Genomic DNA, 17,467 nt, shown 5'->3' on the forward strand with positions numbered 1-17,467 from the left:
GAGCTAAAAGCACAACAGAAAGACTGCATGATATAAATTTTAAAAGACCTTGAATTCTGGTAACACTTGCATAATTAAGACTTTACAGTGATACATAGATTGAAGAATTGTGACAGGGCAACGGTTTTCCAACCAGTGTAATGTCTGTGAAAATAAATATTGATATTCAGTTTAACCAAAGCAGTCATTACTAGCCAATATGACTTATCTTTCTTCCATTCATCATCCCAACTTCCAGTTAGTTACCAAAAATTATATTATACAAGTTGAGTCAGTGCTGTCCTAGGCACTGAAAATAAACAGTATATAGATATAAAGCAAAATATGTGTGGGTTTTGGGTTCGTTTTGAAATAAAGACTTCATAGGAGAGAGAAATTTCCTGCATTAAAAAAAGGTTATTGAATACCCACTTTTATTGCCATTGGGGATATACCAATGGGAAAAAAAAAGGACTGCAATTCTTTTTTTCATGTATAAGCTCCATGTTTTCATGGAGCTTATAGTCTAGTGGCGGGGAGAGAACATAAATAAATCAGTAGGTAAAATGTGTAATATGTCAGATGGTGAGATGCTATGGAGAAAAATAAAAATATAGGAAAATATAGGGATAGGGAAAGCCAGAGGCAAGTTATAATTTTAAACAGAATTGTCAGGAAAACCTGTGTAAGTACCATTTGAGCAAAGACATGAAGGAGGTGAAATATGCAGCTATGCAGCTATGAGCTATGCAGAAGTCCAGAGGCAAGAGTGTGTCTGGTGTGTTTGAGGAACTACAGGAAGCCGTCAAAGCTCTCGTGGAATAAGAAAAGGAGTAAGAGTAGTCAGAGATGGGGTCAAGCGGTTATGGAGAACTACTTTGTGTTCTGCCCTGTACGTAGCTGTGAAGACTTTTGCTTTTACCCTGATATTAGAAGCTGTTGGGGTCTTGAGCAGAGGAGTGATAGGATCCCTCTGGCTACTGGCTGGAGAAAAGACTATCGGGAGATGGGGAGGCCACATAGGGAACTATTGTAACAGCTCAGAGCTGGGCACCTTGGGCTACAGTGGTAGCAGTAGAAGTGGTGAGAAGTGGTCAGATTTCCAATATGAAGGTAGAGCTGACAGAATTTTCTAAGTGGGTATGATATGGTAAGCAAAACAGATAAAGGGAGAACCCCTTGTTTGAGATGAGGAAGATTGTGGCAGGAGCAGATTTTGTGAGTGAAGACTAGGATTTTGATTTTGGACATTTTTTTTTAATATGTCCATTAAAGTTCAAGTAGGGATGTTGAGTTAGACCCCTGGATAATGAATCTAGGGTTCAGGGAAGAGGTCTAAGCTGGAGATTTAAATTTGGAAACTATGTATATATAAATAGTCTTTAAAGCTATGAACTGGATGAGACTACTAGTAGAGTAAGTACCAGTAAAAAGAGAAGTTTGAGGATAGGGCCCTAGGATATTCCCATGTTCAGATTTGTAGGATAAAGAAGAACCAAGAAAGGAGACTGCAAAGGAATACCAGTGAGGTGAGAGGAAAACCAAGAAAGTATAGTGCCCTGGAAACCAAATGACAGAGCTTTTCAAGGAAGGAGCAGTTATCAACACTTCAAATGCAGTTAATGGGTCCAGTAGGATGAGGCCTGAGAATCGGTCCTTGGATTTAGTAGGATGGAGGTCACTGATGACCTTCAAGAGCAGTTTTGCTGTAGTGGGTAGAGACAAAGGCCTGATTGAAGATATCCAAGAGAAGATGTGAGAAGAGGAATCGCTGACTGCAAATGTAGTAAATCTTTTTGAGTATCACTGTCTAAGAGAAGTAGAAAAATGGGGATGTTAGCTGGAGAGGGAAATGGGGTCAGAGAATTTTTTCTAACAACATGGGAGAAATTTCAGCATATTTATAACGCTGACAGGAATGTTTAGGAGTGAGGGAAAACTTGATGTGGCAAGAGACTCACTTGTGTTTTGATGCCCAAGAGAAATGGGATCCCATAGAGGACTTGGCCTCAGATATCCTGTAGTAGCAGAAGAGAAGGCAGAGTAAATGGGCCCAGGTGGAGGTTGCTGGGTAGATGTGGTGGTTCTCCTCTGACGTTTCTCATTTCTCTGTGACGTAGTAAGGTCATTAGCTGAAAGTGAAGATGGGGAGGAGATGCTGGCTTATGATGGAGCAAGGAAAGAAGGTATGCAGTAATCCTCTAGGAGAGTAAAAGACTGAATGGACTAGAGAAATGTGGTAGAAATGATGGCCAACTCTAAGAGTCCACTTAAAGTTTGTAGTCATAAACTTGAAATGAGATCAGTCAGCATGGTTGTTCACCAGCCATTTATACTGTGTAGGTGTAGGTGCATGTGGGGAGAAGACCAAGGATGTAATTAAACAGATGGTGTTTTTTCCAGGAAAGTACAAAAAATCAAGTAAGAAGCAAGGGAGTTGATGGTATATGAAAATCAGTATAATAATGGACCATGTAATCAAGCTGCCTAAAAAGGGGAAGGAAGGGGAAAACTTGTAGGATCAATGAATTGTAGGTCCTGGTGGAATCAAAGGATTGCTGGATTTGGGAACCTACAGGAGGAGAGTTGGAAAGGTAGTTCGATGCCAGAAAGAGGGGTCTTCAAAGTGGAAATTATGGTGAGATTGTACTTATGGGTAGTGCCAAGGTCTCTGTATCACCATGGGAGTGAATGGCTAAAGTAGAATGGAAGATAGACTCACTGTAGGAGAGGAGTTCAGTGCCAGGAGATTGGAAGAAAAATCATCAAGGACTATGACAGGAGTGCAGTTAGAAAGGATGATAGTGAGCTAAAATCTTCAAGGGATGAGAGGAGGTGAAGGAGGAAACGGTAGACAAATGCAACAAGGAGAGTTAGTGCTGGTGACTTAATCTGATGACCTAAGACTCAAAGCCAAAGGGAGGGGGAAGGGAGAATGGTATAGAAGCAGCCATGTGGACCAAGAAGTAAGCTCACCTTATGTGGGTCCTGTGTACGAGAGTGTGGGAGAATAAATAGCCACCATTTGAGAGAGCTGCATAGGAGCAGTACTTAAGAAGCAATTTATTGATAAACATATAGTGATATAGTGCAGATTAAGTTGGGGAATCCCAGGAAATCACAAAATAAAGTACATTTGTTTACCATGGTGACCTAAGGAATTCTAGCTCCTAGGCTTTGTGAGCTCTGAGGGAAGTGGAGTATCATTGATTGATTGTAGAAGATCACTTTTTACTAGAAGAGAATGTCCAGTGTCCAAGGTGAGGAAGAACTCTGTCTGTGGCAGGTGATGAGTAAATTAACTCAATTGGAGAAGAGTGGATGCTAGAAATAATTTTTGTAATGGGTCTTTTGAATGGGAGAGTCACATAAGCAGAGACATCAGGTGTGGAATTTGCCATTTGAGAGGGCCATTATAGATTCATCATGATGATGCTGAGATAGATTATTCTAGACCCTTTCTTGGAGATCCAGATGATCGCCACAGAAATTTCTTCGACAACATGAATTTAGTTCAGTTTTAGCTTTCTGTTGTACGTTTCTAAAATGTGACATTTTACTATTTAGTGCTAATTTTTTAAAAATCACTATTGATATAATTGGGGGGGGTTAAAAAATTCTCACTGTGAGTTTTTCTCATTTTAAATCCAGATTTTACTTTGCTGGCAATGGACTTGCCCAGCACAGCTCCATCAGATCTTCAGCCTCAGCCAGTTACATCAATGATACAACTTTTTGGTTGGGATGATATCGTCTGGCCCCAAGTTGTAGCCAGATATTTAACTCATTTCCTACAAAATAGGTAAGTGTTTTTATTTCAGGTATGCACATTAATGTAAGCCCACGATAGATGAGTTCACTAGGAAGGTAAGAATTTTCACAATAAAAACTGATCTTTACTATATATACTCTCACTTGGGCAGTTTGTTGCTTTTCTGTGTATCAGCATTTTGACAGTATTAATAGTAGGAAAGCTTTCTTAAAACAGTGTTGTTGCTGTTTTGTCAAAACGGTTTTTGTAGGACTGCCTCATCCTCATCCTGAAAAGACCTTTCTTCACTCACCATTGTGAAAGAAATTATACAATTAATATTGCTGAATATGTAAGACACTTATATTACTGTAGTTTTAGATTTAATGATAGCTTTCCTCTTCACAGCTAGATGTTTAAAGCTTTGAGTTTTGTGTAGTCATGAACAAGAGACATCCCCACCCTGAACTTTGGTTTCCATATCTTTAAGTGTCTCCTGCCATATTACATAAGAGATCTGAGGAACCCCAACAGAAAAAATATGCAATAGATAATAGAAATAGTATAGAATAATCAGGACAATTCAAATAAGAATATCAAGATGAGGGAAAATAAAATAAATACACAAACCTAAGAGACCAGTGTAGGTCTGATCCCAGCTGCCTGCCAGTCAGTGAAAATGAAGAGAGGTATTCTTCTCAAAAGGAATTCATTAAGCAGAGTCATTAATCATTTTCTCACTGGCTTTCAGTTGTAAAGTAAGGGAGTTCACCTTCAATTGGATTACTTTCAGGATCCCTTCCAGCTTAAGAATTCTTTAATAACAACAAACATTTATTTATATTATTTATTAAATACTTTTGCTGAAATTATCTGAAAGGATTTCAGTTTTTAAAATAATATTGTGTGTTAGTCACAGTTGAAGGAACTGAAATGCAAAGTTGGTAAGTAACGTTGGGAAGGTTGTATAAGTAATAAATGACCCATCTGAGTTCTTCTGTTTTGTGTTCTCTTTTTTTATGATAACTTATATTCAAAGTATTTCAAAACAGTATTTTTAGAGTTACGAATTTATATGTATTTTTCAAGCGTCTTAACTTTACATAACATTTATAATTAGGTGAAGACCATCTTCATTCTCTCTATCCTCACTTATAAAATGATTAGAAATCAGATTTAACTAGGGCTTTGACTTTGTAAGATAATTTTTTTTTAATCTCATTCAGATGTTATTTTGGAATTCCTTAATAATGACTCCTGTCATTATTAAGGTGGGGGAGCAGGAAAGGAAGGGATGGGAACGGGATTGGTCAGGAGAGCCACATAGAAATGTATTTTGTCTTTTTACCTTTTTTCTTGGTCATGACCCCTTCTCTGTTTACTCTAAGGGCCACTGTTTTTTATTGTACTTGCCACTTCCTTTAGTATTATCTCACCTAGCTAGTTAATCCCCTTCCTTGTTTTTCTAATTTTAACCATGTTCTTCTTTCCCTTTCTCCTTTGGCATTAGCCTATATGTATGCCATCAGTGGGAAAAGGAAAATTAAAAACTAGGGCATTACAAATGAAAGCAAGAATATTTGTCTAAAATATCATTTTGTGTGTATCTGTAGAGTTTATTTTCAGCAATGCATGTCTGCATTAGTGTGTTTGTAAAATAAGTGAGGCCAAGAACTGGGGGATATTAGAATGTTTTCCTTTATTTCTGAATCTCTGTACTCAGGGAATACATTGTCAGGGTTTTGTTTTGGTTTCTCTTTTTAATATCCATCAACTTATTTTTACAGCATGTTATGTGAAGCGCTTTCTCATTCAGGCTGTGTATCTTTTCAAGCCCTAACTATAAGATCATGGATCCGTTGCATTTTGCAAATGTATATAAAAAACCTTTATGTGCCAGATGACTCGTTCATTGATTTAAATACTGAACAGGCAGTTGGTAAGTATTGCAGGTGTTTTGCTTTCTAGATAGCTAAGTATGTTTAAAATTTCCTGTTTCATTATGTAAATTAATAGGAAAGATAAAAAATGTATTTGTAAATAGGTATTAATATGAACAGAAATTTACTTCCTTTTGCAGCCTATTTCTTTTTCTTGATATTTTCCTGTAACTGTATAGGACAAATTTCTCTCCTATAAAGATAAAAGAACTTGTTTCCTTGGAAGCTAGGAACAAAAATTTGCTCTCAAATGACGAGCTATTTTTTTACCTTCAAGAAACTGATCACAAAAAAAAGTGGAAATATGAAGTAAATAACCAGATATCACACTGTTAACACCCTATAAAGAAAAATATCCAATTATGAATAATTTCATCCCATTTCCTTGTAATTTTTTTGTTTTTAATATCCCAAACAGTTCTGATTGTCTGTAGGGCGTGCCTTATCCTAAACCTATTGTTTATGGCCATTCATAAATCCCACAAAGGCTGGACTGAAAACATGCTCCAAATTTACTTTTATATATTATTAAATCAGTTGGCTTTACGTGAATAGCTTTTGGGACTAGGACGTTCACAAGTACTCATTTGTTTGTTTTTAAATAAAGCCTTCTCATAGTGAGAGAAACTTAGAAGTTTTTAATAATGTAGAAATTTTAATTTTAAAAGAAAGCGTTGTCATAAATGAAGAATGATACGTTCCCTGTTCTCCCATATATATGTGTGTGTGTGTATATACATATATATATATAAAACATAAATTTATAAACATTATATAAATATTTTATTTTAACAGAAAAAGACTACATGGAACAGTTGGCTGAACTGACAAGGTTGCTATTTAAACTCTCAGAAGTAAAGAATATTCTCTCAAAGGCTCAAGTTGAATATTTACCTATGCAAGAAGGCCCTAAAAAAGCACTTGTTCTGTTCCTCGAGGTATTTTTTATTCATTAATATAATTGTTCAGATCAGTTACAATTATTTTTCCAAAAATCTTGAAGTGTTCATAAAGTTTTTCCATAAAATGAATTATTTTAAATTGAATCATATTACTGGTTGCCGCTATTATAAAATTCTGGAGGAATAAAAATGTGAATCTAAGATATAGCACAACTCACTCTTCAGGACAGCAGAAGAATTACGTGTAATAAAAAATAATAAGAGTAAAGAATGCCACATAAAAACCTTAACTCCAAGTCTGATCTAAATTGTAGGAGTATCTTATTGTTGAAATTGTTAGATAACAATATTCTTCAGGTACTTAAATTTCCTTGTATATGGTCCATAATAGTTCCAACTTAATGTTTACCACCCTGTAATGAACAGTGTAAATTTTACAGTAAAATTTTAGTGTATGCAGCATAAGCACCAACTACTTCATATCATAGCATGGTTGGGGATTTAAAAACCAATCCATTTGTTTTATTTTGCCTCTGTAATAAATAGTCCCATTCAACATTGTATTTTTAATTATTAATTTTGTAGGAATCTGTCTTATGTAATAGTCTTTGTTTTATAGCCTGAGGTCGTTAATGTGCTTGGATTAGTGTTTTTGTAAGCTAGTCACAGTAAAACTTAGTTTATTTTCCCACATAGTAGTTGGTATTAACTGCAACGAAGGTCCTTACAATCCATAAGCTCTTTCCATAAATGTGAATTCTTCCATTGGTTTTCGTTAAGTTAAAGTACAATTGTTACAGTTAGAGATGTCATATAAATCCTAAAAATATTTCGTAGTAGTAGATGTAGATATAAAATACATATTTCTCTGGAGCCTTTTATTTAGTTGTTGATTGGATCTCCATCATTAATTAATTCAGCACCTATGCTGGGGACCATACTGGACCAGAAAGGGAAGTAGAAGTCATGCACTACACTGATCATTTTCGAAGGCTCTCCTAATTTAATCCTATCCAAATTAATTGCTTTTTAACTACTCACTAAATAATAGTTGTTTGCTAAATGCTAGATAGTATTATGTGAGGACTTCTTGGGGATTTGAAGAACCAAAAGAACTAGTCCTTGATCTTAGAGAACTTTTACTTGTCTGAGAATACAAGACATACACAAAGGCTAAAATAATAATATAAGACAGTATATGCTAAATGTCAGTTAGTTGATAGGTCAATCAGTAGGTTAAGAATTCAGAGCATCTTGGTATAAGAAGTTAGATTTTATCCTGTGAACAGGCTTTATAAATTTTTAAGTAGGTCTGATTTGATCAAATGACTTTAAGAAAATTGGTAACAATAGAGTAAATTAAAGGTGCCGGAGCACTAATGCCAGAAGCTAGTGAGTTTAGGAGGAATTGAAGATTGCACTCTGGGATTTTTGAATGATTATGAAATAAATACTGTGTTTAACCAGAAAAATGATGACCTTAAGGAGAAATAGGAACATCATGATTTAGAGTGGGGCAGAAGTAGGTGAGAAGTCCAATTTTAAACCTGTTTAGTTTGAGGTTGTGTCAGGGGTGCTCATGGTCACCCCACCCCAGGTGCTATTATGATTCGCTAGGAGGACTCACAGAACTCAGCATATAGTTGTACTTACATCTATGACTTATTACAGTGAAAAGTTTCAAAGTACAGTCAACAAAGAGAAAAAGTTCGGGGGTGAAGTCTGGAGAAACCAGGCACAGCTTCCAAGAGTCCCCTTACAGTGATATTACACTGGAGATGCTTAATTCTCCCAGCAAGGAATTGGGACAACACCTATGAAATCTGTCAACCAGGGGAGCTCATTAGTGACTCAGTGCCCAGAGTTTTTAATGGGGGCTGGTCACCTAGGACCTGTTTGTTTGGCACTTTTAAAAATCCGGACTCCCAGAAGGAAAGCAGATATTCAGTATAAACTGTATTGGTTGCACAAACTGTTTAGGCACAGTGAGCCATTCTTATTGGGAGATGATGGGGAAAATCCAAGGGTCCAAAAACCAACCAAGGACCAACCGTGCAAATAGGCCTCTTAAGGGTAATGACATTGGCCCCTGCTATATTAACTCTTCTCTGCACAGAAATGATAGTGTGACATGAAGGTGAGGATAGTCAAGGCACTGAAAAATATACGTCTCATAGTCTGGGGAGGTTAAGGCTAAACAGAGAAATATTGAAATCTAGGGCACTGGTTCTTAAATGTCTGTTTCATAGACCTCTAGGAGTCACTAATACTTTTCAGGGGTTCTTTGAGCTCAAAACTATATTGGTGTTTGTACAAATAGCGTAAAAGCTGTAGCAGAAATCAACACCATGGCCCAAGATTATACTAGTAGTCAGTATAATTTTCAAGGCCATGCAATCACAGAGGGGGAAAAAAAACAGTTTGACTTAAGAGTATCATTAATGAAGCAGTAAAGTTACTAATTTTAATAAATTTTCACCCTTGAGTACATGCCCTTTTAGTATTCTGTGAATGACAATAGGAAATATATTTAAAGTACTTTTGATGCATATGAAAGCAAGATTGTTGTCTAAGTGAGAGCCACTTATGTGATTGAGTTGTAAGCTGAACTGACCGCTTTTACCGTGAAAGAACAACTGACAAAGTATGGTTATTCAGACTTGGGTATTTGGCAAATATTTTCTTAAAAATGAGCCTATCACTTCAAAGAAGTCAACTGACAGCATTTTTTTGATATTAACATAATTTGAGCTTTTAAGAAAATTAGAATTTTGGAACATTTGTATTTGTCATCATGAGCTTGAGAGTTTCTTGATAATTAAAGACTTTCTGACAACACTGGTGATATTAACAAATATGATTTTTTTAAAATATGGACAATGAAATGTGTTGTCCAAATTGGGAAGCTGTATAACTCAATGAACCAAAATTTTTCAGGTAACAAGTACAGGCTTTTTAGAAAGTATGCATGTGTGGAAAACATTCATTCAAAGCACAAGACAGACCAATGGCTTATAACGTAGCAGAGAACAGAACATACATTGACATGATTTTGGATTCCATATTACAACTAACCTTTAAGAAATACCACTTGTCAAGTTTTGGTGTAATATCAAAGAGGAATTCCCACAATTATCTGAAAATTTTATTAAAATACTTTTTCCTCTTCCAACTACATATATTTCTGAGACTTAATTGGTTTTTTTTTTTGCTCTTATTTTTATGATTTTTCACTCTTCTACTTTACTGTTCTTTTTCTATATTACATTTATACTTAGAAAATTTATTTTCAGAGGCTTGTTCTTTGTAATATCTGAATTGAAGACTATAAATTCTTCATTTAGCACAAATTTAACTTCATCCCACAAGATTTATTTGCAATATCTTCATTATTTTGTATTTTAGAATATTTTTCAGTTTCCATTGTGATCTCTTGTTTGATGTATGGATTAAATATGTATGTCTTTCTTAATTTTCTAATATTGACAGAAATATTGACTTAACTGTTTTTATCTGCAACATATTGCAACAGCTTGTATGCAGAAGCAGATATGAGAATGTAACTGTCTTCTGTTAAGCTAGACATTAAAGAGATTTTCAAAGATGTAAAAAAAAGTGCCACTTATCAGTATTTTTTTTGGTTTGTTTTGGAAAAGAAAGTTATTTTTCACTAAAAATATATGAGGTATATTAACATAATTATTATTTTTTTAAATGAATAAATTAAAAATTTCTATTGTAATTTGTAATATAAATATCAATAGATAGAGCCCAAATGATAAGCTTTTTAAGATCCTCAATTTTTAAGTGTGTGAAGGGGAACTGAGATGAAGTTTGAGAATTTCTGGTCTAGGGAAAGAAGTATAGAGAACCAAGGGCAGAGAGCTAAATGGAAAAGGGGATTCATCAAGTATATCTCTTATTCTTAGCTGTCTACCTCCCAATCTTCCAAGTTCACTAGGTTCCCTATCTTTTCCTCCATTCTACATTTTATCATCATCATGGCTAACTTTAATATCACCTTGGATAACTTACCTTGAGCCCTCATTTCAAAACTTCTCCAGTAGTCTTTCAGTGATCTTCACTTCTGCTGTCATCCACCTACTGCCATGACTAATCACTGAACCATGGCATCACTTGGAGCATCTGAAAGCTCATTGACTATCACTGCCTTCCTTCCTTTTCTCTGAGTGACTTTATTATGACCTTCCTCTCCCTTTTCTCCAAGCACAACATTCTGTCAAGGTCTCACTTTCTTCCTTATCTACCTTAACTGAACCCCTTGAAGGCCTCACTTCAACTACCCTTAACCAACACGCTCACAGTCTTCCATCCTTTGTCTTATCGTTACACCTGCAAATCTTCAACTTTGGATCAGTACAACCACCTGCCTTCTTTCCTTTGTGTTATTTCCTGAGAGCTGCAGGAGAAAAATCACATAACCGTGCATACTGGTGCCATTCATGGTCCAATTTGGGTAATTGAAATTCATTGTTAAGTTCCCAGTAATGGCTTGGAAACTTTACTACTCTCCTCAAACCTTCTAACCCATCTCTAGCCAGTTTTCTCTTTATTCTTTTTTTTTTTAACATCTTTATTGGAGTATAATTGCTTTTCAGTAGTGTGTTAGTTTCTCCTTTATAACAAAATGAATCAGCTATACATATATCCCCATATCTCGACTCTTCTAGTGACTTCTCAACTCTTCTTTATTCTCACCTTCCCTCAACTCATCCTCTCATTTATTTCCCTTCCTCTTCTCACTTCACCATTATTCTCTACTACCTCACCTCACATTTCTCTCCTCAGCCTCCCCATTTTGCCATTTCTACCCTTTGTACCTCATCCTTTTTTTCCTCTGAGAAAGTTAAGCTGGCATCTAATGGCTTATAAAGAAAATTCTAGGAAAAAAATCAATTCATATCATAAAGCTGAACTTTATTTATGGAGGTCTCACTTGTAAGAGTCTGTTAACCTCATCTGTAGGTCTTTTTTGTAGGAATTTGGGGATTTAGAATTCCCAGTCATGTCCTAGAGATATGGTGAGCCAACCTGTTTGGAATGCTTGATGTGATTTGGTTATAAGCTTCTCGTATATCAGTTCTGGGTATCTTTTACTAATACTTTGCTGACTCATAATTATTGGTGAACTGATTGTTTAATTTTTCCTTTAACCATTATTTTAATTATAAAAGGCCAGATAATTCTTTACCTGGATTTTAATTGCTATGAACATTTACAGGAAAGTTAAGGATGAAGGCTTAAATGTAAGTGATGTGTGTGTGCATGTGTGTGTGTAGAAAGAGAAATTATGTTTATTTTTCAAAATCTGTATTATATAAAACTTGGAATGCTAAATCATGTTTTCCCTTATTTATAGGCTGTTGGTATAACTTACGGGAATCTGCCGACACTTTCTGATAAATCTGCCATGGTCACAAAGTCCTTAGAATACCTTGGTGAAATATTAAAATATATAAAACCTTATCTGGGAAAAAAAATTTCCAGTGCAGGTCTGCAGCTGACTTATACGATAATGGGTATGTATTCCTGACATTATTAAAACTTCCCTAGGTTGAGCCTATAGTATCGTGATGGATAGGAATATACTAACACACTAGCTAAATCACTGCTGTCTGTACAGTCTTAAGAATGATCTGAAAGACAGTGATTTAGTTTAAAATAATTCATGTTGGCTTTCAAGTGTATCTCTGTCTTGCTCCACCTCCTTTCAGAACTTTTCTTGTTATGCTTGGTTAATATTAAAATTCATTATGATCAATACAGAAAATATACCAACTCCAGTTTGCTACCAATAGTCTGTTTTGAATCACTAACCTTGTGAATGCCTGCATAATTAAAAGGGACCTTTTTTCAGTGCTTACCTATGCTTTGTTAGAATTTAAAACATCAGAAAGCCATCACTTTCTTCTGTTTTTATGGTCTGCTCTGTATGAAGGAGGTCAGGAAAGGATCTCTTACAGCGCTAAAGATACATATGCTTCAAATCTTGTTTCTCACAATACTATGTTTTCTTCTTTCAAAAAGAATGTGTCTGTTCTGTAACAACAGAGTTCATTCTTCTTTAGGAAGTCAGTAATTTGAATATCTTTGTTCACTAAAACCATGTTGCTACAAAACTAGGGACTGGATAAAGGGAAATGAGAAGGATTTCCTTAGAAGTTTTTATACAGAATTTAAGGTTTTTTTTTTTTTTTTCTCTGTGGCCAAAACCTTGTATCTGTTCCCTTTGATCTTGTGAACATATGAATAAACCTGATTTGGGCTGTCTGAAACCTTTTATCTTTGTTGTGAAAGATAAAGGAGAATGTGAAAATGTGTAAATATGGATGATGTAGAATGTAGTGAAAGCAATAGTAGCAATTCGGTCATTTTAATTTTAAAGAAACATAAATGAGAATTTATTATAAATTTAATTTAGTAAGATGTAGATTAACATGTATTTCAGCATTTAAGCTTTTTTTTTAACATCTTTATTGGAGTATAATTGCTTTTCAATGGTGTGTTAGTTTCTGCTTTATAACAAAATGAATCAGCTATACCTATACATATATCCCCATATCTCTTCCCTCTTGCGTCTCCTTCCCTCCCACCCTCCCTGTCCCACCCCTCTAGGTGGTCACAAAGCACAGAGCTGATCTCCCCATGCTACGTGGCTGCTTCCCACTAGCTATCGGTTTTACATTTGGTAGTGTATATATGTCCATGCCACTCTCTCACTTTGTCCCAGCTTACCCTTCTCCCTCCTCGTGTCCTCAAGTCCATTCTGTAGTAGGTCTGCATCTTTATTTTATATTCCCGTCCTACCCCTAGGTTCTTCATGACCTTTTTTTTTTTTTTTTTTTAAGATTCCATATATATGTGTTAGCATACGGTATTTGTTTTTCTCTTTCTGACTTACTTCACTGTATGACAGACTCTAGGTCCATAGCAGTTAAGCTTATAATTTATTAGTTGCTATTAGATTTTTGCTAAGCTAAATGTATGATTTCAGAAGTATGTCTGTATTTTACAAAATATGTGATTGTCTTATCAGGAGCTGCAAGATCATTTGGATTGGTGATACATAGACCCGTGTCAAGATTCTCCTTATGAAGAATTGAGGGCCTTCTTTGTTTTGTTATATGGTTGAGTTTTTGATTTAGTGGCAGGTGGATACTGTATTCTTTGCCTTTGTCTAGATCTCAGAGACTGGGAAAAGAGTACACTGCTACAGTGTTACCCGTTTAGTCAGCAGAAATTAGGAACAGATAATTTACTGTTTTCTACATGTACAAAGTTTAGAACAAAATAGAGAAAGAGCAAATATAAACTTTTGAGAGTTAGAACCTCTTCTAGGTGTGCTGGGGTTGGAATATCACATCCACCTGAGGGAAAGAGAGCTAACCACGGAAACACTGTGCTTTGCTCTCCTGGCCTGCTCCTCCCTGAGGATCCTCTGCTTTTTGCTTGCAAGGCTGCTAGTGGGAGGTGCGAACTGTTGACAAAACCCCTCCAGATTAAGGTGTCTGGGGTCTTCACTGTAGCTAGGTGATTTCTGAGAAAGCAGGATTGATCTCTCAGTAGTATCTTCCACTTTCCTCCTATTTATATCTTTTTTTTCCCCCTCATTCTTTATATCTAATTTTCCTGTTTCCATGCCTTTCCTTTTGATCATCCTTCTTTCTTGGGATCATTCATCCCCTTTGGTCTTTGTAACTGAAATTCTACCCATGATCCTTCAGGGTCCAGCCCAGGAAGAACTGCTCTCCCTGACTGTGCTTCATCTGTCCTTCTGCTCTGACATTTTTTGTAGTTTACCACTTATTATAATTATCTGTCTACTTGGTGCGCCCCCACAAAAATTTAAACTTGCTTATGGTTAGTGGCCGTATCTTTAGAACTTTTTATTCCCATAGTCGTATTGTATTTTGGACAAATAAGAACATTTAGTGAGTGTATTTAGTTCATTTAGTATGTCAGGCACTGGATTGGGAACTGAGGATACAGTGGTTAAAGAGCTTCTCCATTGTAGAAGATGCCATATACTAAATAAATATTTCTGGAACTTAATTATTTTATAAACCTAGCTAATAGTATATAATGCATTTTGTAATGTTACTAAATGAGCAAAGTTACTTTCTAACTATAAATACATCTAAAAATATATATTATAATGATCCCAATTCTTTTTTTTAAGGCTTAGTATATACATAGAGTAGAAAATAAGTTAATATGTAAGAGTTCTAGTGTGATCCAACAGCACATTAAAACGATCATATACCATGATCAAGAGGGGTTTATTCCAGGAATGCAAGGATTCTTCAATATACGCAAATCAATCAATGTGATACACCATATTAACAAATTGAAGGAGAAAAACCATATGATCATCTCAATAGATGCAGAGAAAGCTTTTGACAAAATTCAACACCCACTTATGATAAAAACCCTGCAGAAAGGAGGCATATAGGGAACTTACCTCAACATAATAAAGGCCATATATGACAAGCCCACAGCAAACATCATCCTCAATGGTGAAAAACTGAAAGCATTTCCACTAAGATCAGGAACAAGACAAGGTTGCCCACTCTCACCACTCTTATTCAACATAGTTTTGGAAGTTTTAGCCACAGCAATCAGAGAAGAAAAGGAAATAAAAGGAATCCAAATCGGAAAAGAAGAAGTAAAGCTGTCACTGTTTGCAGATGACATGATCCTATACATAGAGAATCCTAAAGATGCTACCAGAAAACTACTAGAGCTAATCAATGAATTTGGTAAAGTGGCAGGATACAAAATTAATGCACAGAAATCTCTGGCATTCCTATATACTAATGATGAAAAATCTGAAAGTGAAATCAAGAAAACACTCCCATTTACCATTGCAACAAAAAGAATAAAATATCTAGGAATAAACCTACCTAAGGAGACAAAAGACCTGTATGCAGAAAATTATAAGACACTGATGAAAGAAATTAAAGATGACACAAATAGATGCAGAGATATACCATGTTTTTGTATTGGAAGAATCAACATTGTGAAAATGACTATACTACCCAAACCAATCTACAGATTCAATGCAACCCCTATCAAACTACCACTGGCATTTTTCACAGAACTGGAACAAAAAATTTCACAGTTTGTAGGGAAACACAAAAGACCCCGAATAGCCAAAGCAATCTTGAGAAAGAAAAATGGAGCTGAAGGAATCAGGCTCCCGGACTTCAGACTATACTATAATGCTACAATAATCAAGACAATATGGTACTGGCACAAAACAGAAATATAGATCAATGGAACAGGATAGAAAGCCCAGAGATAAACCCACGCAAATATGGTCACCTTATCTTTGATAAAGGAGGCAAGAATGTACAGTGGAGAAAAGACAGCCTCTTCAATAAGTGGTGCTGGGAAAACTGGACAGGTACATGTAAAAGTATGAAATTAGAACACTCCCTAACACCATACACAAAAATAAACTCAAAATGGATTAAAGACCTAAATGTAAAGCCAGACACTATCAAACTCTTAGGGGAAACCATAGGCAGAACACTCTATGACATCAATCACAGCAAGATCCTTTTTGACCCACCTCCTAGAGAAATGGAAATAAAAACGAAAATAAATAAATGGGACCTAATGAAACTACAAAGCTTTTGCACAGCAAAGGAAACCATAAACAAGACTGAAAGACAACCCTCAGAATGGGAGAAAATATTTGCCAATGAAGCAACTGACAAAGGATTAATCTCCAAAATTTACAAGCAGCTCATGCAGCCCAATAACAAAAAAACAACCCAATCCAAAAATGGGCAGAAGACCTAAATAGACATTTCTCCAAAGAAGATATACAGATTGCCAACAAACACATGAAAGAATGCTCAACATCATTAATCATTAGAGAAATGCAAATCAAAACTACAATGAGATATCATCTCACACCAGTCAGAATGGCCATCATCAAAAAATCTACAGAGAATAAATGCTGGAGAGGGTGTGGAGAAAAGGGAACCTTCTTACACTGTTGGTGGGAATGTAAATTGATACAGCCACTATGGAGAACAGTATGGAGGTTCCTTAAAAAACTGCAGATAGACCTGCCATACGACCCAGCAATCCCACTACTGGGCATACACCCTGAGAAAACCATAATTCAAAAAGAGTCATGTACCAAAATGTTCATTGCAGCTCTATTTACAGTAGCCAGGACATGGAAGCAACCTAAGTGTCCATCAACAGAGGAATGGATAAAGAAGATGTGGCACATATATACAATGGAATATTACTCAGCCATAAAAAGAAATGAAATTGAGTTATTTGTAGTGAGGTGGATGGACCTAGGGTCTGTCATACAGAGTGAAGTAAGTCAGAAAGAGAAAAACAAATACCGTATGCTAACACATATATATGGAATCTAAGGAAGATAAAAAAAAAGGTCATGAAGAACCTAGGGGTAAGATGGGAATAAAGACACAGACCTACTAGAGCATGGACTTGAGGATATGGGGAGGGGGAAGGGTAAGCTGTGACAAAGCGAGAGAGTGGTATGGACATATATACACTACCAAATGTTAAATAGATAGCTAGTGGGAAGCAGCCACATAGCACAGGGAGATCAGCTCAGTGGTTTGTGACCACCTAGAGGGGTGGGATAGGGAGGGTGGAGGGAGGGAGATTCAAGAGGGAAGAGATATGGCAACATATATATATGTATAACTGATTCACTTTGTTATAAAGTAGAAACTAACACACCATTGTAAAGCAATTATACTCCAATAAAGATGTTAAAAAAATAAAAATAAAAAAGCTAGTGTGGCTCTCTTTGAATTGTGGGAGTTGTTCCCCACAAGTTTTCTATATTTTCAGCTTTATCAGTAAATAAGTCATAGTTT

The 17,467-nt window shown here is 35.8% G+C and overlaps 1 protein-coding gene across 2 annotated transcripts in view; it reads left to right on the forward strand.

Annotated features, from left to right (window-relative positions):
* Nucleotides 1-17,467, forward strand: part of MMS22L (MMS22 like, DNA repair protein) — a 141,369-nt gene that overhangs the window by 98,643 nt on the left and 25,259 nt on the right. For both annotated transcript variants that reach the window (XM_067702527.1, XM_067702528.1), the window contains exons 16-19: nucleotides 3,631-3,781; nucleotides 5,518-5,669; nucleotides 6,466-6,608; nucleotides 11,953-12,112. In XM_067702527.1, coding sequence (XP_067558628.1) covers nucleotides 3,631-3,781; nucleotides 5,518-5,669; nucleotides 6,466-6,608; nucleotides 11,953-12,112 — 606 coding nt within the window. The remainder of the gene's footprint in view (nucleotides 1-3,630; nucleotides 3,782-5,517; nucleotides 5,670-6,465; nucleotides 6,609-11,952; nucleotides 12,113-17,467) is intronic.

Source organism: Pseudorca crassidens, chromosome 13, assembly GCF_039906515.1.
Source record: "Pseudorca crassidens isolate mPseCra1 chromosome 13, mPseCra1.hap1, whole genome shotgun sequence".
In the NCBI taxonomy this organism is placed as follows: domain Eukaryota; kingdom Metazoa; phylum Chordata; class Mammalia; order Artiodactyla; family Delphinidae; genus Pseudorca; species Pseudorca crassidens.